The sequence below is a fragment of the Marmota marmota genome, unplaced genomic scaffold (genome assembly GCF_001458135.2).
Source record: "Marmota marmota marmota unplaced genomic scaffold, marMar, whole genome shotgun sequence".
NCBI classification, from domain to species: domain Eukaryota; kingdom Metazoa; phylum Chordata; class Mammalia; order Rodentia; family Sciuridae; genus Marmota; species Marmota marmota.
In genome coordinates this window covers 5,373,641-5,398,366 of record NW_026000082.1, presented here as the reverse complement: position 1 = coordinate 5,398,366, position 24,726 = coordinate 5,373,641, and the positions used below count along the sequence as shown (strand labels likewise).

The 24,726-nt window shown below is 38.4% G+C and overlaps 1 protein-coding gene across 3 annotated transcripts in view; it reads left to right on the top strand.

Moving 5' to 3' along the window:
• Nfia (nuclear factor I A) overlaps positions 1 to 24,726 on the top strand; it is a 363,160-nt gene that overhangs the window by 300,916 nt on the left and 37,518 nt on the right. For all 3 annotated transcript variants that reach the window (XM_048815270.1, XM_048815269.1, XM_048815271.1), the window contains exons 8-9: positions 4,855 to 5,033; positions 7,192 to 7,357. In XM_048815270.1, the coding sequence (XP_048671227.1) occupies positions 4,855 to 5,033; positions 7,192 to 7,357 (345 nt within the window). The remainder of the gene's footprint in view (positions 1 to 4,854; positions 5,034 to 7,191; positions 7,358 to 24,726) is intronic.

Genomic DNA, 24,726 nt, shown 5'->3' with positions numbered 1-24,726 from the left:
TTTTTTTTTTTTTTTTTTTTTTTTTTTTTTTTTTTTTTTTTTTGACAGTGCTAAGAGAGACAGTTTGGAATCTCACTGTTGCCACTAACTACATACAGATTAATGGGAAGACTGTGAGCTTTTGCAGATGCCAGGACTTGGGAGCTGATCATGTGTTCTAGTGAAAGACGAAGCCTGTGGGTAGCACTGTCTTAAAAGCATGCTGCACTGGGAGGAGGATTCATGTTTATTGTTTGCATTGCCTCTGGACAGCTTTTTTGTAGTGCTTCCCAAAGCAGAGAGACTAGAATTTAAAGTCTGGTGCCAGAGAGCAAATGCTGACGTGAAAAGAATCCAAGTATCTGTCCAATCTGTGAGAATCTGCAACATGGACAGGGAATGAAGCAATTAAGGCAATGTCAGGGTTATATAGAAGAACATATTTCAACCCATGAAATTTTGGTTCGAGGAAAAATGTGGTAGGGTTCTTAGAATTTTTGGAGGTTGAGCTTGAGAGAAACCACTGGGAATGGTTAAAAAGAAAGAAAGAAAACCCACGAAAGTCATAGGTTCTAGGCCTATCTGGCCATACCTTCTAGTGCCATCTTTTTTTTTTTAAATACATTTTTTATTTGTTCTTTTTAGTTATACATGATGGTAGAATGTATTTTGACATAGTATACACACATGGAGTATAACTTCCCATTCTTGTGGTTGAACATGATGTGGAGATTCACTAGTCGTGTATCCATGTATGAATATAGGAAAGTTATGTCCAATTCATTCTACTGTCTTTTCTATTCCTGTCCCCCTTTCCTTCCCCCCATTCTCCTTTGTGCCATCTTCTTTTATACAGCTTCCTCTTGTGTGTTCTGACTAGTTCCAGCTCCTGTTGGGAGCACCACTGGAATATGAATCTACATTTCTTTTTATTGTGAACTCTCAGACCAAGAATCATTGTTGGATCATATACAGCATACAAAACAATACAGCAGTGAATCTGACCTTGTCCTTCCCCAATCTTAATCAATTCTGCAAAAGAAGGAAGCATTTTTACATTTGAAAAAAATACAAATAAATACATATATAGTTGTGCTGAATTTTAAGCTTTTTTTCCTCCAAACCCAAAACCAAAGAATATTTTGAAGAATAGGGGGTTCTCCGATGGGGGTAGAGAGCGAATGAGTAAACCAACCTGCCTGACCTGCTCTTTTTTTTTTCTAAGTACTCAGTAATATGATCATTTTGTAATAAATAACTGAACACTATGCCCTTTGGGAAATTCTGGTTCTCTGTTTCTTTAATCATGGCTACTTCGCTCAGACTGTGTAGGCAGTGCCATTCCAACCAAAGAAACCTGATCAGATTCCCTTCCTTCTCAATACAAATCTTATTTGTATTCTTTGTGAAAAGCCTAAGCAGTTGCTTTGAACCATTTTGGGCTGCTAGTTTAAATGTTAAACTAGTCGTGAGAGCTACCCAGAGTGAAGTGTTTCTGTCACCCTGCTATTCCTGGCCTAGGGTACTAAGAGTATTAGGCCCCAGAAGCAGCCAATTTTGTAGGGTCTTTTAACACACAAAACTGTATTAACATCAACATGGATACAGATGGATGCACTGTAATAAACTGTAACCACTTGAGAAAAGCCTTTATTGACTCTCAAGTAAATAATGCACATTTTAAAGGATCTAAATATGCATTTACATAATGTGCTATAATTTTTTATTGTGTCAACTACTCTCACACACACACATCCATAAGAGATGTTTTTCTTCATCAAAAAATTGGACTCATACCATTCTTTGTGCATTCCATTAGCATCATGCCAGATTCCTAATGGTAGTGTCTCTCCATAGGGCCCTAACTGGCCATCTCAGAATACATTTAATGAATTCGATTGATTTAACCCCAGTGACTCTTTCTAAAATAATTTGAGATGACTTACATAAAAAAATCTAGGTACATTAAAAATATCTAATCCAAAATAAAGAGAGAAAACAAGAAAATAGGAAAGAAGAAAAACTTAGACATTGAAGTCTTAATTCTGAGCTTCTAGTAGAAGGTGAAGATCAGGTTATCCAGAGAAATAACAGATATTTAATAATAATTAACAGATATTTATGGTGCCTGTAACACAATTATTTTCGGTTTCAAGAAATTACAGTTCAGGCTGGGCATGGTGGCATGTGCCTATAATAACAGCTAATTGGGAAGTTGGGGCAGGAGGATCACAAGTTTGAGGCCAACCTGGGCAACTTAGGAACACCCTGCCTCAAATAACAATAAAATGCACTGGGGGTGTAGCTAACTGGTAGAGCCCTTGCCTGGCATGTATAAAACTGTGGCTTCAGTTCCCAGCTCTGTAAAAAGTAAAAGAAGTTAAAGCTTAGGATCTTGAATTTGCATGAGTTTTATAGCAAACTGGTAGCTGAACCGAAATGTCCTAATAAGCATGAGAAAGTAAAGGTTGAAAAGAATGACCCTTTAAAATACAGACTCTGCAATTATCTATTTGAAACTACAGGCTAGATTATTTCCTGGAATTAATTAAGAATTAATTGATCCTAATAAAACAGTCATTACAGAATTCCACATAGTACCATATATTCTTAGGTTTGTGTTGAACTGTGTCATAAGGAAACAGTGAAAAATTTTGTTTTTAGTGGAATATAATAAAGAAACTAAAGCCTGAATTGAAGTTGCTTATGTTTTTATCTTACCTATTGAACATCAAAATGAGAGCAAGGATGTTTTTTAACAATTAATGGGGAAATTCCAAGGTCCTATTGAATGGTTTCTTCTGTCATGTTTCTTTAACTTTTATCTGACTGGTCTTTGCTCAAGTGAATTTTTTCCCTGGGCAGTATTCTCTGTTGGCCAGTGCAGTTTCTTAACCTCACAGTCACTCATCAGTTTCCTTTGAACACCTGAGGCAATGCCACTTTATCATCAAGGTCAGCCTCCTAGGGGCTTTTGACAATGGTGCTGCCACCTGTGTGTTTGACATGCTGCAAAAGTTGAGTGTGTCATTGTTAGCTTCAGTATATTCCCAGCCTAGTTTGAGAAATTCCACCTTACCTCTTTCACCAGAAATTATTCAGTCCAGTGCACCCTGTAGGTCAAAGTTTCTTGCTATGGGCAAGGGCAATTGTATCACATTAGACGGGAAAAAAATTTTCTTGGTTCTTTAAAGCCAGTAGTACAATTTCCAAAGTAAAAACTAACCAGAGCCATTCAGCTTTTAGCTTCTGGGTTTTAATGGATTCCAGGGATTCCGATATTTCTTATTCATTGTGTGTAGTCTTAACTTTTACCAACTTTTCAACAAGAATCCTGGCTCTTTACCAACTGAAGAGACCCAAGTTTCATTCTTGGCAGACTTAATGGTTATTTTCTTAATTTCTGTACCACTCATGTATTTGGCCACTTATTGTACAGTCAACAAATATTTATTGAGTGCCAGACTCGGTTTTGGGGATATAACAGTGACCAGCTAAGTGAACGGAAAAACTGTTTAGTAAGATAGAGATGGCTGGGGAAAGAGTTAAGTTTTAGAGGGGAAAAAATGAGAGCTCTTGTTTCTAAGAGGTTATATTCAAGATGTCCTCAACTGAATAAGGGAAAAACTTCATCTACTCTGACTCAACTTTAACACTTGAGCCCATACAGGGACCTGTGAATATCTATTGCATAGATTAGAAGTTGTATGAATGTGAGGGTTCCATCAGATCAGCTGTAAGACATGGACTGGACTCTTGCTCCTACTCTAGTCCTCCATATCCACTCTTTAAACAGCAACAGATACCACTCTGAACCACAGTTTTAGCCATTTCTGTCATTAATTAGAAAATGCCCCGATTGTAAGGAGATCCCAGTAGGGAACAATGAACCCATCCCCCACAATCTGCATTCCTTGATACAGCCCTCAGCTGTGCCCTTGGCATAGTGATAGAAATGGTGTCCTGCTCTACTTTGGATCTTCTTTAGAATGTGCCATTCCTAGTATTAGAAAGGTCTTATTCTCCAGCTGATTTTATCAATCATCCTTCTAATTCAAGGGCAAAGTTCTCTTAGAAAAAAATTATTAAGCATCGCACATAAGTATTTTAATCTAATCTTCTAGTACAAATGAAATTTATCAGGGTTCACATGTAAGGGAGTAGTAGTCGTCTGAGTCTTTCATCAGTTTTTATGGGCAGAGGACCAACATTTTAGCAGGGGTCATTGCCTGCTCGGCCTGTGCATTCCCCTGCTGTGACATTTATGCATTTCTGTGTTTGTCTTCAAAATGGTGGTGGTGGGAAGGAAGGTGACATAAACCTTCCACTTAAAGCGAGGCACCCAAATTGCATGGGTTCATTAAGTGATCATTTACTATAGACTTCAAAAAATTTCTTCCTGAATTAGTCCCTAGAAATCTCCTTGAAAGGGGTATAAGAGCTTTAACAATGAATTATTGTCTATGGATAGCTCAGCGTGAAAGGGGATCCATATGTGCAAACTAGAATTTGTCATATGTAATGTCAGTTAAATCAGGTCTAATCTACCAAATACATTTTTATTGCTTTGCTTCATTAAAAAGGCTCTTAAAGTAATGAATAATCTTCATCTTCACCAAGGATTATTAATGCCTTTATAACTCATGTCCTCTGAAAATAGAAAGACAGCTTTAAACTCTACCCTAATCTAGCTTCCATGTTTGTCTTAGTGCCTCAAGGAAGAAAATCTATCAGACCTATCCAGTGTTAAATTCAGCCACATGAGCAGAACCCTGAATTGGGCCAGGAGAAGAAATGGAAAAGGAGGCAAATCAGGTTCAGCTGTGGCAAAGCAAGTCTCTCCCTTCCTAACACTCGTGTTTTCTTTTCCTACAGCAAGTCCGCATGCAACACCATCGACTCTTCATTTTCCAACATCACCCATTATCCAGCAGCCTGGGCCTTACTTCTCACACCCAGCCATCCGCTACCATCCTCAGGAGACGCTGAAAGAGTTTGTCCAACTTGTCTGCCCTGACGCTGGTCAGCAAGCTGGACAGGTGGGGTTCCTCAATGTAAGGAAACCTCTTTTTTTTTTTCATTTTCTTTTGGAAATGTTAACTGAATTTAAAAATAACAAGGGGAGACCTCAGGACCTTGAGGACATTGTGCTTTAACATTGTGCTGACTGACTGCAGGCAAATGTCATATTTATTCTAGATTGTGGGAAAGTTAACTTTCTCTAAGAGTGATTGGCCAGGGTTTAAAAACAGTGTTTGTGTTAAGTTTGCAACTGTCAAGTTTATGGATATAAATCATCTTGAGGGTGAACCATATAACCTTCTACATTCAAGGGCTGATAATTTCACCTCCTGCATTCTTACCCCAAGGCTCATACAGTTAACAAAATAGAAAGAAAGAGTGAATAATTTTAAGTAATGATTTGGGGTGGTAGAGAGAGGTAGGGGGCAGAGAGGGACAGATGTTTCAGATCAACATAGTTGATATTTTTTAAAAATACAGTCTTGTAACACTTTAGATCAAGTTGACCAGTACTTGAACTCAAGATGCTAGAAGCACAGTTTATTATGGTTTGTTATTTCTGCAAGTAGTTATCTTCCCCACTTATCTTTGTATAAAGCTAAACCATATTCAATCGCTTTAAATGAATGTTTTCATTTTTTTCACAAATAAACCAAACAACCACAATTTGAAATAACATTCCAAATGTAAAAGTGATTTTTTAAAATCACAGATTGCATTACTAATAGAGAATTAAATGTTTACAGTGGATAGCTTCATTCCAAGGCCAATAATCACAATAATAATAAATAAATAATACCAGCATAAAGCCAGACTTGGTCTTCCTTTTCTTGTAGTTGCCATACATGAAGCCACAGATTAGCCATAGTTATTATTGCTCCATTTAGGATATTATGTCACACTGTTCTATCACTGATGTTCTCCCCCTGCAGAAATACCTGATTCTGCATATCTGAGCCAGAACAGGCAGCTTTGACTTATGTCTGCTGATGTGTTAGCAGATACATTTCTGTCTAGACAACAAATCAATATGGTGCCTTTTTTTCTTTTTGCTTGTATATTTATTTGCTTGACTTACTCTAAAGCATTCACTTAAGGACTTTCAGTCCACTCAGAAATAACACACAGGCAAGTTGCTAGCAAGAAAGTGCAGCATTCTGATTGTCAGACAAGATAGTCTTTGAGGAACAATCCTAAATATATCAGTGAATGTTGATGGTGGAATGAGACTGCCTCTGCAGAAATATGAACCTTACACATAAAAGCCTGGAACACCAGGACCTCCGTTAGCTGAGTTTTGGTGTGGGACTGCAGCCTAAATATGAGCTGTTACTATTGGTTGATCAGTGTCAATGAAGTTTAAAAATGTAGTCCAAAGGCCATTTGGGAAACTGTGGGGGGAAAAAAAAATGGATCTGATCTTTAACACCAGGCAACTGACTTCTCCATTTCTAACTTATTTTTTAATAGTCCTGACATCATCCTATATAACTGTCAAAATACAAACTGCCCAGTTTTGCATTTTGATCAAAGACCTGCTTGAGGCAGGTCTCTTCATGGGGCTATTTTGAAAAACTTGAAAATTAAATAGATTATATTGCTTGCTTCAGAGGGAAACTTTATTCTGTCATAGAATTGTTACTTGTTTTTTTTTAACATGAGGCAAACAAAGAAATATGATTCTTACAGCATTTGCTTATATAATTTAAATAAAAACTGGAAGTGATATTTTAATCTAGCAAAATTCTGATAGCTAAATTCTAAACTTTCTATGTCTAGTATTATGCAATATGTAAAAGAAAATCTGTATGTTCACTTAACACATTTATTATATGTTCTATAAGGCCAGCTTTAAAAAGTGAAAATAAAGTTGACAAATACAGATCATTAGCAAATTATTTTATGGAGTCAGATGCAAAAAAAGGACAATGTAGTTCAAGAAAGAAGTTTGGGATGCAGCGGTATTTGTTCCCAAGTGCGCTTTTGTGGAATGCCTTAAGAACAAACAGAACCGAGCACTTCTTCGTCCAGATGTGATCATGCAAGAATTCAGGCAGCTGGAATACTTAGTCATTTACCTAGAAGGTGCCTAATGAATCTTGTTTTCAGAAGCAGCTAATAGTTGACATCTTTTGTTTCTTCTTTTGTTTGTGTGTGTGTATGTGCGTGTGTTTTTCTCCACCCTTGCAGCCCAATGGGAGCAGCCAAGGCAAGGTGCACAACCCATTCCTTCCCACCCCAATGTTGCCGCCACCACCACCACCACCAATGGCCAGGCCTGTGCCTCTGCCGGTGCCAGACACGAAGCCTCCAACCACGTCAGCAGAAGGAGGTGCAGCCTCCCCCACCTCACCAAGTAAGTACTGCTGAGACGAGGCGCCGGTCACTCATCTAGCTGTGTGCACTTGAATCCACACCTCATCTCTGTCCCTTGCAGTAGAGACTATAGCAGTAGGTGCAGATCCCAGCCATAGTCATAGCCTGAACTTGCAGAATCAAGGCCAGAGTCAAAGTGAACACCACTCCCAGCAACTGCACCAGATGTAGAAACAACTGAACATGTGGGTGGATAAGTTGATGAAATTGCATGTCCAGGACTGAGATCTAGACACAAACTATTAAATTTGGTGTATAATTCAAGTGACTTTAAATGCTATGCCCATGAGCACCAAATCACATCTACTTGCATAAATTCTTCTTAGCAAAAAGTTCCTGATTCTTCTGTATAGCCCTGCCTTCCAGGAACTTGTGGTCCAAGAGATATGCACTTGATGAGATATAAAAGTTATAATATACCTTACACATCAAATAGGAAAGGAAGTTTAGATCAAAGTGTCAATTCACAGGTGTGTACATTGAACAGTGCCAAGAGGAAGAGCCTGGCAGAAGATCAGAGCTAGCAGCCATGGTAGTTGCATGGCCAGGCTTGGCAGGGGAAGGAAATAGAGGGTAGAACTAGATGGAAAGAGAACTCTTGGCTCTTCTCTGAACAGTCTGGGACCATTTGATCAGAGAATATAGGATTTCAAAACCTTTTTAGATGATGGGAATGATTATTTGATGAACTAGAGGTTGAACAACTCTCCATATTTTTCTTGATATTTCAGAGATGGAGGAGCTAGAAATAACTTAAACACACAAATGTGGCTTTTATTAGTGCCTGGAATAATGACAAAGAGAATGATGGCTGAAGTTTCCAGATGGCCTGCCCTTGATTGATGATGTGATGAGCACCTTCCCTAATGCTTCAGAGAGGGATCATCATATAGGAAAGGGTTGGAACTGTGTCAGTGACCCTAGGGAGAGCTTTCAGGGGTGTCCTTAAAGGAAGCGAGACTGAAGAATATACTGGAGAAAAGATATATAAGAACAGACTAGGAAAGGAGTGTTAAGGTCAAGAACTTGATTAGCAATAATAGGAATTGAGTGGAAGAGAGTAGGGGGCAGGATATTTTGTAGACAACACTGGAACTGGGCAACTGTTCCGTTCAGTTTAGTGAATGAAGAGTCCTGGCCTCTCAGCTTTCTCACATCCAGTATTGGAATCATAATGATAATGGATACAGAAGAAAAAGGGTAAAACAGGAAATATGAGCCTCTGTTTAGATCATGTTCATGGAGTTGATTCTGGGGACACTAAATCCAGAATGACTAGAGGCACTCTTGGACCTTGGGTCATCTAGTATTTAATCATATGGATAATGTAGCAGTAGTGGCATTCTGTGTGAATTCTATTTCTATAACAAAAAGAGTGAGGATGGGGGGGCAATTTTGGGGAGATGTACTTCTCTTGGTAAGAGGTGGTTCAGTGAGACACTTGTCAACAAGAGGATAAACCCCAAGTGTCCAATGACAAGGGAGGGAAGCTGGGATTGTCCTATGGATCCTGAAACCTCAGTTGAGAAAAATAGCTTCTGGGAAGCAGAGGCTCATGGGAGTGTCCTGCTCATTGTGTTTATGTAGCATCTGCTAAAAGCCAGAGAATTAACTGTCCCCAAACTCTACTTATATCTACTTACTGGGGATATCAGCTTACTGATGGGTGGCCACATATTTATGTGTTCTGACACATCCCTGAAGACCATTTTTCTGTTCCTCTTCTCCCCATCTGTGCAGGACAGTGCCACAGTCCTTTAAAACCCTGGTAGTAGCCAGGTGCTGTGGTGCATGCCTATAATCCCAGTGACTCAGGAGGCTGAGGCAAGAGGATCACAAGTTCAAGGCCAGCCTCAGCAACTTAGCGAGGCATTAAGCAATTTAGTGAGACCCTGTCTCAAAATTTTAAAAAGGCCAGGGATAAAAGGCTCAGTGGTTAAGCACCCCTAGATTCAATCCCCAGTACCAAAAATTTTAAAATTAAAAAAAAAAAACTAATAGTAATATACCACCTATTCCATGTAGAGTGTCCTCACCTCTACTACTAGTGTCTCATACTTCATAGTGAGTTTTCCAGAGAGGGGATGAGGCCCAGCTCTGGCACTATACAGGAATGGAGACAGCAAAGTATGGCTATTGGTATCTAAATGATAGGGGCTCAGATGCCCACCTTTCCGATTACTAGCTGTTTCTCTGTAAAGCAGTTTCCTTATCTGAAACCCTATCTGACAGACTGTGTGAAATTAGCTCTGATAAATGCTCCCCCAAATAAGTTGGAGTATTTTATCATCAGCCCAAGTTGTTCCCCAGTGGAAGGCCCTAGTGAGTAGTGATGAAGGATGTCTGTAGGACCCAAAGAAGCTTCTCAGCTGCTAGATCCAGTTGACACCTTTGGGTCCAGGGATCTGGACTCCACTCCGTGAGCTGTAGCAAACGCCTTTTACAGGAAGATGCCACTCACCCTAACACATTTTGTCAGCTCTGAATGAGGGAAGGTGGAGGGGGTCTTGGCACTTCTAGCTCATGTGGTTGCATTAACGAGAGCAACATTTAAAGGTTTGGGAGAAAGGGAAACGATCAGGGGAGAGTCTCGAAGTTTGATATAGGGAATCAGATACTCTCTGAATCAGATGATTCTAGGAATATCGACACAATGAAATCTACGGATGGCAGAGAAGTTTTTATCATCACAAATGTTAGCCCTTGTGGGCATGTTGGATTCACAGGAATTGTGTTGTTCCCAGCAATATATTGCTTGCCATTTTCTACTTTATTAATAAGAAAGTCATAGCAGTAATTTGTAGCCTCAGAGAAGCCTTTCAAATAAAAAATCTCAAAGCCTACAGGTCTGCCCTGGGAGGGAATTTAAGGGCGCCCACTGGGAAAAACAAACAAAAAACAGAAAGAAAACCTCTCACACCCTAATATCTGAACCAATTTGTAAATAAAATGCAAGGCAAAATTAGATGGAATATAGAATACCACCTTCACTGTTAGAGGATTTAGCTTTAACTGTGGGAAAATATGTGTCCTGATATGGAGCTCCCAAATTACACCCACATATCTACCCATCCCTGAAAATACCAGACCACCACAAGCCTTCCACCATGGGGTCTGCCCTTCCATATAAAACTGATGACATGGAGGTACAGGTGGCTGCACGCTCCCCTCCAGAACCTGTCTCTTTAGGAGAAAGAAGCAAGGAAGGAGGAGGACTGGTCACATCCATTTTCCACTTCATAGCACAACAGTCTGGAGTATGTGAGGGGGTGGAGAGGAACCAAGAATGTATGGCTTGGAGTCCATATCGGGAGTGTAACATCCCCCTTAACATTATCTTTAATAGCTACCTTCTTTCAATCATTTATTTAGCCATCCTGCATTGACATCTCTCATGTGCCAAGGCTGTGTGAGCTTCTTGGAATACAGAGGTGATTAAATCCTGCTGTAAGATGTGGGTGTGTTGAGAGATGCAGCTGGTAAATAGGTGCAGAGGGAACATTGGATAAAGGAGTACTCTGGTGGTGTAGGAGGGAGGTCTGAGTCTGAGGCTTCAGGGAAAGATTCTTTTAGGGATGTGACTTTAAAGCTATTTAGTAGAATGACATTCTGGTGTTTTAAGAAAAGGTAAAACTTTTCTTCAGAAACTGACCTGAGATGGGGTGTAAAATTGGATTGCCACTATATAAGAATATAGGGGGAAAACCATAATTTTATAAATCATGTGCTTTCTTAGAAACTGAAATCACAAGATGGCTGCATCCTGTTTATCTCTGTCAGTTTATTAGAGCTTCCATTCTGATGAGCAGCAGTGTCATGACAGGGCATTAAGTACAGATGTTCCACAGGCCAACAGAGTGTCCAGAATTGAAGCCTTTTTCAGAAACATCAGTCACATAACCTAGGACAGCCTTTCTGTGGAAGGGTTTGAGACAACTTACAACAAAACAAGATTCTTTAAAAAGATTAAAAAAAATAGGAAGTCATGCCAAGGGTCTCCTAAATTACCAACTTTTGGGGGCCTCAACTCCCTCATCTGCTCATGGGAACAATACCAACTTCCACTCACTCTCATAAGCATAGTGTCAGCATGAACCAGGTGACAGATGTGTTGTACCATGCTGTAGACAGAAGTCCAAGGCATCATTTTTAATATCCTTTTATAATGAAATACAAGTGGTTGCCAGCCTAGGGCAGAGCATATATTTTTTAACTAATCAGTTGCCTCTGGCACTAATACTAAACTTTGCAGCTGTGGCCAGAAAAACAGGGATAAGGCTGATCTGGGGGGAAAAAATTTGCCTATGAAATAAATACATTTTAATGGGAAAGATCCTTACCAGTGCCTTAAAAAAAAAAAAAAAAAGACAGGAAAGTGTATAGGGAAATGACAGTTCTGTTCCCTCTCAAGGAGAACTTTTACACTATTCATGTGTTTTCGAGAAAGGTTGATGTACTATGCCAGGACTCCAGGATGTCATGAAAAATAGGAGGCACAGCTGTGAGAGCAGCTTGAGAGTGTCCCGTCTCCACTGAGGAGCTGCCGCTGTGGGTTTCTGGCCCAGTGAGAGAACACCACCACCACCCTTCATTCAGCCCAAACTCTCGTCGAGCGCCAGCTGTGTGCCAAGAACTCTCTTAGGTGCTAGGCTTCCACAAGGAGTAGAAGAGAGAAAAATGCTGACTTTGGAGTTTTTATTCTCTAGAGGGAAAGAAAGACAACAAACAAAACAGTGAGTGTAAAAGGCAGGTAGGTTGTAAGAGAAGGAGAAATTGGAGCAAAGAGCCGAAGGGGTGAGCAGGGAGCCAGGAGACTGAGGCGGGTAGAGGTTGCCAAGCAGAGAGAATAATCAGTGCAGAGACAGCTTGGTAAGTTGGAGGGAGGTGAGGATAGCGAGAGCAAAGCAAGCTTTGGAGGAGGGAGGAGAGGTAGTGGGGATGCAATTGCTGGCTGGGAGTGCTGATCATGTAGGATCATTGTCAGGACTTTGACATTTCCTCCCAGTGAGATGGGGAACAGAGGACCGAGTATTGCTGGCTGGATTTTAATAGAAACACTCAAAAGGCTTTGTTGAAAATAGATGGCCAGGGGCAAGAATGAAAGCAAGGAGACCCATTAAGAAGCTGTTTCTTATCAGTAAATATAATGAGTGTCTTTTACATGCCAGCTACTATTCCAGGCACAAGAGATACCAAAGTGAATGAAACAGAGAATTTCCTGCCCTGATAGAACTTGGGTTCCAGCAGGGAGGGACAAACAATAATCAAAATATAAGCACATTTGTAAGTTAGGGACCAGTAGATACAGTGCAGAAAACTGAAAGAGGCCAGGGTGGAGGGGACACTGTTGCAATCTTACAGGCAAGAGTTGCTGATGACTGGCACCGGTGGGAGCAGTCAGGGCAGTGAGCTGTGATTGGATTCCAGATATATTTGAAAGGTAGAACTAACAGGATTTGCTGATGCATTCAATGTGGATTGAGAAAAAAAGGAAAGAAATCAATGATGACTGCTAGGTTCTGACCTGAGCAACTGGAAGGATGGAGTTGCCATAAACTGAGATAGGAAGATGGCAGGAGCAGCTCTGGATGAGGGTGGAAACCAGGTTACCTTTGAGATGCCTATTAGACATTGCTGAGACTGATCATAGGAGCATCTTGCCTATGGCAGCATACTGTGCAGGTTACTGACCTGGTTACCAAGTTTTTCAGTGTGCATCATCTCATTAATTGATAAAGGACTCCTTTTCAAGTGTGTAATACAGTAATGAGTTTCTCTAAGAGTCCTGAGGACAACAGCTCAAGAACAGGAAAAAAAATCTTTTTTTTTTATGTTTAGGTCTATTTGTGGCATGATGATGCACAACATGATAGTTTTTGTTAATTGTACTATATAATCCAGTTTTATATGGTATCTTGGGACCAAGATTATACTATAAAAATTGACTTTTCCATATTTTTTTCTGAAATGAATGTTGGCATCATAGCCTAGAATTATAATGAAAAGAAAAAAAATGCTTTTGAATTATAATGCAAGATAAAATGTGCATATTTTTCTTTTTTAATTAATTGGGAACACAAAAACTCAATTTAAAAATGCATAAAAGACTCATAAACATTTTTGCCCATGCCTACTTCACTATGAACTTTTAATTTTTTAAAAAAACTAGGATTCTGTAGGAGCGTATAATGGCAAGTTACCTTTATTATTTATTTTTATATCTCCAATGAATCTTATACAGGTTCGCTATATAAATGAATGTGAGTGTGTTAACCAAGAACATAACAATAATCTGTGGCTGGGATGGAGATTTTCTAGTATAATCAACATGTTAGATGCTTCTAGGTTAGCAAAGCTTTTCACACATATATTATCTTATTCATTCTTCCCAAAACTCCTGTGAGGTCAGAATCTTATAAACAAGGAAACAGACTGGAAAATGGAGGCTACTAGCTGGGTGTGGTGGTGCATGCTTGTAATTCCAGCAGCTTGGGAGGCTGAGGCAGGAGGATCGCAAGATCAAAGCCAGCCTCAGCATCTTAGCAAGTCCTTAAGCAACTTAGCAAGACCCTTTCTCAAAATAAAACACAAAAGAGGCTGGGGATGTATCTCAGTGGTTAAGCATCCCTAGGGTTCAATCCCTGGGGTGAAAAAAGAAAAAGAGAAAACAAGATAAAGAAAATGGAGGCTACTTTACCCAAAATTATACTTTTATGGTAGTTGTAGAGACTCAAACATAGGCAACCTGTGCTCTTCATACTGCCTCATACTGTAACTGTGACAAAGCAGTGACCAGGTTTCTGGTTATGTGGGAAGCCACAACTGTCTGCTCATGCCTGAAATTAACAGCAACAATGAAGTAGTTAACTTCTACTAATGCCTCTGGCACTCCTAAGAATGTTTTTTACATGTATTATCTCATTGCATCCTTGTTTTAATTACATAAAATAAACTTTCTTGTTACCCTTGAGAAGGATTAGAAATGAAGATAGGTAACTTTCTGAAGGTCACTCAGAAAGGGGATGTAGAGACATGATTCATATCCAGCAACCTTGAACCTGGAGTCTTTATGCTTTGCTGTGGCACAAAGATCTTTGCTTTATCCGAATCCTCCCCCCAAATTCCTCCCACTCCAAGTGTAAACTCTATAGAGGAAGATGTTGGCAGTCATTTATACTTTAGTATGAATTGGTTTCTCTTGCTGAAAGTATGTCTTCTTAGCAGGCAAAGAAAGAAAGCAAAAAAAATTTAAAGAGACATAAAGACAATGTTTTCCTTGTTCATAGAAGAAGTAGTAGATTATAAGAAAGAAATAAGAATGAGAAGGGAGGGAGGGAAGAAAGGAAAAGGAAAGGATGAGAAAGAAATGAGTTCGTGGTTTCTTTTCATAAAACACGTCTTCTTACTGATGTCTAGACATTATTCTTTGTTAATTTTAAATTTACATTCATAAAATTATCTTGGTTGTACAGTTCTATGAGTTTTTATAACATCATAGATACATCAACACCACAGACAGGATATGGAACAGTTCTAAGAACACCATCAATTTTACCAGCTCAAAGTCAATGTCCCATCTCAGGCAGTGCAAGCAAAGTTTGCCTTGCTCTATTTCCGCATTGATTTTAATCCCTTTATCAGTGCTGCTTCTATCTGCATTATATTTTAGTTTTTTATATTTTCAGGGTCATGAAAGAGACCCAAATACACATAGTATTCTATCCTGTGATAAGAGTGGCATTTCAGAGGAGGGAAAGGGATTTAAGAAAGTGTACCGGGAAAAATGATTAGCAGTCTGGAAAAAAAAAAATCCTTACTCAAAACTAAATTTCCACTAGAACAAAAAATATAATAAAATACTGAACCACAAAATACCACAATAAAATGTAGGACAATTTTAAAAACATAATGTTAAAGAAAAATAAGGCCTTTCTAAAGAATATAGAAACCCAGCATCTGTGATAAATTCTACTCTAAAACTGTCCAAAATTAATGCACAAAACACCCACCATAAACAAAGTTGAAAGCAGGAGGTAAAGTAGAAAAAGAATTAGCAACATATGTGACAAAAGGTTAAGTTATGCAATACATATACAACACACCCAAAATATATATATAATAAGTCAATATAATATATAAAATATGCCTATTTATATATTATATATTGATTTATATATTGTTATATATAATATATATGTGTGTATATATTATATTGTGTGCATGTATATATATATATATATATACACACACACACACACACACATACCTAATACTTGTATTATATATTATAATATATAAATCAATATATAATGTAAATATATAATATATAAAACATTGTATGTGAGTGTGTGATACCAGACATTGAACCCAGGGTCTTACACATGATAGGCAAGTGCTCTACCACTGATCTACATTCCCAGCCCTTTTGTGTTTTTTATTTTGAGACAGAGTCTTGCTAAGTTGGCCAGGCTAACATTGAACTTTGGGTCCTCCTACCTTAGCCTCCTGAGTAGCTGGGGTTACAGGCATGAGCCACTGCTCTCAGCTGATATATACTTTTTAAAGTCAGAAAGGGAATGGCCAACAATCCAAAAGAAATACAAGAAAATGATATAGTCAGAGCAAAAGAAAACATTTAAAATATTTGTGTAATATAAGAACAATACAAATTAAAATTTGAAAGATTTTCATGTATTAGCAAAGATAAGAAAGTATCATGCTATTGGTAAACATATAGAACTTTTCTTTACCATTAGAGCACTACAAATGGGTTCAACCTCTTTAGAGACAATTTAGTGTATATACAAACACACATGCATGCACACACACATACATAAATCTAATTATATACAGATATTATAGCAAGTATTAAATGTTCACCCATAAAATTTACAATTGTGTGTATAAATTTTAAGTGTTCACCATGCATATAGTTGGACATATAAGCAAAGTTGTACATAAAGTATTCATAGTAACATCAATTATAATGAAATATTGGTAACCTAAATATACACTAATGTAATGTAATGTAAGTGTTATACATTACAAACTCTTTAAAATAAAGAAGTAGGTGTGTCTGAAGTCATGGGATAATCTTTAAGTTATACGAAGTCAACAAAGGCAAATGCTAAGAGGTGTGGGCTGGGGGGGTGCTGCACATGCTCAGTTCACTGCGTAGAGGACAGGAAACTGGTAACTGCTGCTGACTGCAGGAAGAGGATGCGGTTTTAGAAGGATAATTTTTCGTGCCTTACCCAATGAAAATGAAGGATATTAAATTTGAAATCACCTTTCTATATTAAACAAAACGATTTCTTATAGTATTTGCCTTGTGGCCTAATAATCTTGTTCATATCTCAATCGTTAACAGTGACCAAAATCACATACTCACACATAGAGGGCTCTGTAAAAATCCTTGGCAATTTTCATACATCTTGCTTTTAGCTATAGACTGAACTTAGAGTAAGAGAGCAAAAATGTGTGATCTTTCTGGTAAAGAATAATATTCTTTTCCCCTCCCTGAAAGCAGAGAGTTCAGTGTAAGGTTAGCATTTTCATTCACAGTAGCCATTATTTGGTCACAGGCCCTGCTATAGGAACCCATTGAATACAAACGTAACATGTACTATCTTCAATCATGATTTGTTATGAAGACTTTTCAGAGCATTTTTTATTTTGTGTACAGCTCCATTTTAAAATAGCTTAATGTGCAAAGGGAGAATAAAAAGGATTATTGGAAATCAGGCATGTTGGTGGATATTTTCATATGCATTAACTTAAGTACCACTGTTATTGTAACTGCAAAATTGGAATTGTGAACCCTCTTAAAGAAGATGAAACTGAAACTGAGCCAAGGTTCAAACCCAAGTCTGTTAGAGTCTGAAGCCCAGTGCTTTCTGCTTTACCAGGACAGCACTGTGTTTAGAGGTGTAACATCATGCAGATTTCCTTTGAAAGCCCTAAGACGTTCCATAAAAAATATATTTTTTTAACTATTTCAAGAGTAACAGCCCCTTGGGTACACTGAATTAGATGAAAGACACGGGAACCAGGACAGGAAAAAAGAGATTAAGAGATGAGTTTTGTAAAGAAAGAATGACTCGAAGGGAGCAGGATAACAGGTGGTGACATCCATTGGGACACCATGACCTGTTCAAGCCTGGTGTTAGTCTTAGTTTTCTGCTTTGTCAGATGACAGATGAGTTTTAAGACTTTCTTATGAAGGTAATGTATGACATTTTGTTGGAAAATATTGAAGAAAAAATTATAGTCTTCCATAATCAACTACAATTAATAATACTATCTTTTTCCCCATCTTTTTTTTTAGTGTACACACATATATAAAATGGTTGTGATCACAGTGAATATTTAGTATGCTGTTTTCCTAATTAGCATTATAAACCTTTTCTTTCTCAAAATAAGTCAGAAAATAATTTTCAACCATTTACACCTGTGTCCCTGCTAGGTTAATCTCTTTGTTCCAACCCAGGGAATATGCTTCCAGCATATCCTGAGATTTATTTTTTTCTCCAACTCTATAATTTCCTTAGGACAGACTTCTATAACTGGAATTACTAATGCAAATGATATGTACATTTCTCTTGAGACAATTACCAAACTGCCTTTCAAAAAGGTTGTGCAATTTACACCCTTACAAATTGCTTGTAAGTCTGATAATGCTAACCCTTAAGAGGGTTGAGTGTTATCTTTTTTAATTGTTAGGAGGCAGATATCTTGGAGGTATAATTCCTGTAATCACATTTTGGAATCAGTAATCTCCGAAAGAATGATTTTCACATTTTTTCAATTTTTTTTAATACAAAGCATAGGGAAATTCAGGGGTTTCTCATCTTGTCAAAGAAGCCTCTGCACTGCTCCCACAGATAGGGTAGTCTGTTAAACATTCACGGAGAGGTAAAGGGCTAGGAAAATTGGAGTAAATAATGTTTATTCTGCCAAACTTTTTGCATAGAGAGGTTCAGAGAGGTTAACTGGCTTAACCAGTAAGAGAGCAAACAGATTCAACCCAAGATTTTCTGGTTCTCAAATTTATTTTCTATTGACTACATCTCACTGCATATGTATGTGTGTGTGTGTGTGTGTGTGTATATATATATATATATACACATAAAATTTGAGATTTTCAGATTTCTTTATGATTATTTTAAGATTAGAAGATATTTTTAAATCATCCATAATTTCACTCTTCCAATGACTTATCATGCATATTTTCCAATCATTTTCTGCATATGCTTTAATCATAATTGATTGTGATATTGAGTATGTGTATATGTGTATGTATATATTTTTTGTAAAGTGATTTTATTTCATATTGTAAACATGTTGTAATGTCATTAACTATTACTTTGAAACATTATTAATGGCTGCAAAGTATTGCAATGTATGGATGAAGCATTAACTTATAAGTTGTTTCTCATTTGTTGCTCTTATAAGTAATGCTGTAACGAACATCTTGAGCATAAATCTTTATCTATATTTTTAGTGCTTATTGAGGATAAATACCCAGAAGTAAGTTTCCAGAGTTACACTGCCTTTTGGGAGGCTGCAGAAGCCTTTCAAGAAAGAGCGAGCCAATATATTGATCTGAATTTCTTTTTTTAGCAAACCCTAGCTGAATCCAGGGTCTCTTCCCTGTGGCTACTTAATATAACTTTCACCTGTGCCCACTTATTTATGTGCTTGCTTCTGATCAATAAATATGTTCTATCAATTGAAACAACAGACAACATACTCATAAAAATAAATGACAGTTATAGAATTTAGATTAGCCATCAGAAAAAAGTTGAAATTGAAAGAAATAAAGCTGTATTTTTATCCTCTAAAAATTAATATGAAAACAGAACATTATAGGCAGTCTGAATAGAGTGTGTATGTGAAACCCTCACTGTGAAGTCCCTCCTTAGTGCACAGATTTTAATAACAAGGTCAAAGCGTCTCCAGTTTAGAAGTTACTCTGGTCCCTTCTCTTGGTGTGCATACAATGGCATGAAATGTCTTGTACCTCCCTTTCTCCATTTTACCCCAAATCATGATATATAGCTTGAGTCCCACTTCTCTGAGAATACTTAATACAGGTAGAGATGCTAGCAGAGTCAAGCCACCTGGCTGAATTGATTCTTCTCAGGATTCTTGTGAACTCCATGCAAATTGTTACCATCTCATGTTAAGTAATGCTAATATATTAAAGTTAGGATTCATTAGCTCTTCAGGAAGGAAGCTTGTGGGTATGTGGATCTATAATAATTTACTAGCGATAAGAAGGCTTTAATTCCATGCCCTAAGGCCTGTGTTTCTTTGTTGTTGTCGGTAACTTGTTTGTAAAGACTAAAGATTTGCAGAGATAATAGAATGAGGTAACTGTCTGCACAGATGTGATCAAAATAATAGAAATTTGATGTGGTTATCTTCTGGATTCCAAACATCTGGAGGAGAACCACAACCTCCACTCCATCACATAATTTCTGAATCTCTGGGTACTGGTTTGTGTGTAAGCCAAAGCTGTGTTTTCAAAAGGCTCCTCAAAGGCTATGCTTTCCCAGGCTTTAGCATGTGTGATTCCCTAGCTATATAATGACATCAATAATGTGAACCCAGGCCTTGTAAGCTAGTCAATACCAATACCGATAGAGCTCTTTGAAGGAAAAATGCTCAAGTATTCTCCAGCAATTCTTTTGTGACCTTGCAGGAAATAGTGCTGTTCAAGTCCCTAAATGAGTTTGATTGTAGTGGTTTCCTTCAGAAATTTAGCTAATCTGTTTTCTAACAGTTTCTGCATTTTTTTGTTTTTAGTTTTGAGAAATGAAAATTTTCTCATAGGCCTCCCCCCACTCCCCACCCCCCAAAAAAGAACATGACAGTGCCGCTAAAGATTTGGGATACCATTTCAATTAGGTATTTAGTCCTCTCGAAGTCTGAGACTGAAACATGCTCTCCACACATGTTCCCTTCACTGTCAAGTGTCACTGATGAGCATTTAATAAGACTGCAGTTTGGATACACAGGATTCTTTTTAAGTCTGTGTTCCTGAACTTGTTTTGATGACTTTTGACTAGCACATTCCTGGGCGGGGAGCAAAATCTATTTTGAGTGAAATCGAATTTTGGCTAGTTATTTTTGGAGGGCGACCCCCTGTGGGTTTTTGAAGACAGGGAACACATGAAACGTGTGTTGCTGCATAAGATCACAAGGAGAAGGTGGATAGGAGGGTGTCTGGGTGCCCCACAAGTGCTTAGAATCCAAATTTGCTGTTTTTGCTTGCTTTATGAATTATTTCTTCCTCTTAAATTCAGCAGGCCTCTTCTTCCTGCTCTTATTTCAAATATTCAGGCCTCTGATATTTATCATCACTCTCTGATAAGAGAATGGATGCTCACTGCTTCCTTGGTGTTGGAATCTTAAATTTTATGGTCCTTAAAATTTTGCCTTCCCTTGCTGTATGGTGAAACGTAATTTGCAGGTCCCCTCTTTCCTTCTTTCCCTAGCCATTGAAGCCCCTTCCCTGCCTTGCTCCCTTACTGGTGCTGCCTCCTCTGTGACCTCCAATTCCTGGGAGCGCGTCAGCCCCTCCTCCCTTACAGCTGTCTCAAAAGCCAGCTCCATCTCTTCTACAAAGCCCATTCTGTTCCTCCTGCTGGCTATCACTTTGCTATCTTTTAACACCTCACAGATTTTGATTTAAGCATCTCACAGATTTTTATTTATATTACTTTGAGGCACTCATATTCTCATTTTCTGTATTTGCGTGTCCCCAGTAGGCTCTAACACTCTGAGGACAGCAGTGTATCTTAGTCACCTCTGCACCTCAGTAATGCTCAGAGCAGAGGCTGGCATATGACAAGAGCTGGCATACGGGTCTTTCGGCGAACAAGAGAGAACACGTGAGTGTAGTAACATTTCCCTCTGATGCACTTAGTGGAGTCTGAGGGGATGAAGAAGAGAGTGGCTCACTACTTCCATGGAGTTGGAGTCTTTGATAAAATAAGACAAATTTCTCATTCTTCTTGGCATCAGTGACTAGGCCAGCCCACCAGGGGCTAGGGGACTTCATCATTTCTCCAGTCTGAAGTAAATCCACCCTAAGTGCTCACCTGGTCTCTTGTATTTCTGCCCAGGTGCCTCTCTCTGCGCTCATTCCCCCACCCCACCCTGCTGCCTGTGGCCGAAGTTGCTACCTCCACTCAGCCTCTCAGGGGCAGCCTCTCAGGGGCAGCCTCTCAGGGGCAGCCTCTCAGGGGCAGCCTGAGAGAGGACCCATGGAGTGGTCTTCATTCAAAGGGCAACTCTTCTTTTGTTATCCTCTGCATAGAAATCTAGATTTTTCTCTCTTTTCTGCCTGCCTTGGTTCCACATGTTTTAGTGATTGCTAAACTAGACCTTTCAAACTGCCTATTTTCAAAACAAGCAATGAAGACTCCCAGTTTCTAGTTTACCAGATTTGGGTGATTTCGTCAATAGAAAACATCAATTGACAATGCTACAAATATTTTAATATCTTAGTATCTTTTTCTTTAGTCATATTTTTTTCCAAAAATGGAAAACTGCTAAGCATGTCCATTCACAACACACTGACTGCCAAGCATGGTAGTGCACGCCTGTAATCCCAGTGCCCCAGAAGACTGAGGCAGGAGGATCTCAAATTGAAGGCTAGCCTCAGCAACTTATCAAGACTATTGTCAAAATATAAGAAAATTAAAAGGACTAGGAATGTATTTCAGTAGTAAATCATCTCCAAGTTCAATCCCTAGTACCCCCCCCCAAATTTGTTTTGGTTAACAAAATGCATTGACCAAGTTTTTAATGACATGACCAGGTATGACTGTTGAGTGAAGACTATTACAGACTCAACACTAATTCATCTGGAAATATTATGATTTCTTTATCCAGATACTTTCCTTATTCCTTCTTTTTTAATCATTTGTTCATTTTAGATACCATGACAGTAGAGTATATTATGGCATATTATTCATACATGGAGTATAACTTATTCTAATTAGGATCCCATTCTTGTGAGTGTACATGGTGTGGAGTTACACTGGCCATGTATTCTATATGAACATAGGAAATTTACATGCAATTAATTCTACTGTCTTTCCTATTCCCCTGTCTTCACTTCATTCTCTTTATCTAATCCCAACCTTATTCCTTCTTATTCAGACAAAAAAAAAAAAAAAAACAAAAACAGAAAAAAGAAACCAACACGCTGAGAACAACAAACTGGAGTTCTGTTTGGCTAACGGGCAGTCAATGTGTCCATTTCTGAGGACACTGAGACCATGTGCTCCCAGGAACACCTGCAGAGTTTTAAGGAACAGTGCTTCAGGGACCTCCCCTACTCTCCCTCTCTACTCCACCATGTCCCTCCCTAGAGACAGATCTCAGTACCCTCAGAGGCCCTGTAGAACTCTTTAGTGCTTATGGAGAGTTGTTCTTGAACCATTTCCCCAACTGATCTTCCTGGATTAGCAATGCATACAAAAGGGGTAACACAGAAGAGTGTGATTTTTCTGAACATGGTATCAAATTCTAGTTTGGGATTTTTATATTTACTATTGTGCTGAAGGCCAAACTAAGACTCTTGGATAATGTGTAGAACTATATGAGAGAGAGAGAGAGAGAGAGAGAGAGAGAGAGAGAGAGAGAGAGAGAATATGAATGAATAGTGCTAATATAAAAGCTGGTAGAAGCTTCTTATAGGGATGTCCTTCCATAGGAAAATGGGTCATAGGAAATTGTAAATGTAGGTAAATTGGCTGCTAAAAATACTTTCTATTTTAGAGGCAGCCAAATAATCAACAATTTCTTTTTAAAAAATATTTTTAATTGTCAATGGACCTTCATTATGTTTGTTTATATGTAGTGCTGAGGATTGAACCAATGCCTCCCATGTGATAGGCAAGCCCTCTACCACTGAGCTAAAACCCCAGCCCAATGATTTGATTTCTAACACTCATGTTTGCCATGAGGACTTTTACAATGAGATTATATGGCCAAACTTATTTCTCTGTTTACTTTACCAAAAAGTTGTCAATTGCCCCTAAATCTCTCCTCCAAAATTCTCAAAAATGTCTACAGACATCTCAAAAAAAAAGTATGTATATTTTTCAGATCTCATGATTTCTTGAAGCTCTTCCTGCAACATTTGATTATTGCTCTTATAAATAGGGCAAGAATTACAATTAAGAAAGATTTGAAAATGACATATTATCCTAGTAAACACGATTGTAAATAATTAGTTGCTACATTGTCGCCTTTCCTTGATATTATATTCATGTTGGAAGCTCTTAACCATATATGTAGAATCAATTCACTAAGGTGTATGTGGTTGTTTTAGTAAAAAGTTTGAATTGAGGTTTTGTTCAATACTATAACTCCCTAATTCCACAGTTTCTTTGAGAAAATCAGATTCAATTTATGGCATGTCTTTCTGAATCTACATCCTGTTAGAGGTGAGCACCCTGCCTGCTGTCACTATCGTAATGGAAGATGAGTCAGAATTTCTTCCTTCCTTCCCTTGTTTTCCCTATGTCCCTGATTACTCCCAGCAGTTCACTTTCTACAGAGTAAATTTCTCAAGGAATTAATCTATGACTTAGGTACCCAAGTTTCCCAGATCTTTGTAGTCGTCATATCTTTGTTTTAAAAAATGCAAATACTGCCACCTCTCTCACCACTGCTCTTTTGTTTTGGTTTGTTTTGTTTTTTTGGTTTTGTTTTGTACCAGGGATTGAACCTAGGAGCACTTAACCACTGAGCCACATCCCCAGCCCTTTTTACTTTTTATTTTGAGACAGAGTCTTGTGTTTCAGGCCTTGCTAAGTTGGTGAGGCTGGCTTTGATCTTGCAATCCTCCTGCCTCAGCCTCCCAAGCTACTAGGATCATAGGCATGCACCCAGCCACTGCTGTCTTTTTAAATAACCAGAATAACCTTTGGAGTAGCTTTAGTGGTCCTCAAGAGTTAGAGGCTTTCTGGGATGTTCTGAAACCAAGACTGCAAGTTGTGTACCATGATTGAAGAAAGGAAAATACCTACTTAGCATCATCATGATCCTGGGTAGTTATATTATTTATATGCTAAACCTTCTTTCAAATGATGAAATTGGGGTCAAGAAAAAGTAGATAGTGAAGTGCAGTACAAATACCTCTCCAGCTTTGGTAAGCTTGCTATGGTCAACAGAGATATGTCTTCATAAAAGAATGTCCCCACCACCTCAAATAGTGTGTATGCTGGGATCCATAAGCAAACTCATTTATGATGTCACCAGTGTGGCAAAAATATCACAGGAAATTCTGCTATGCCTAGAGTAAGCAGCCAGCTCAGGCATGCTGTT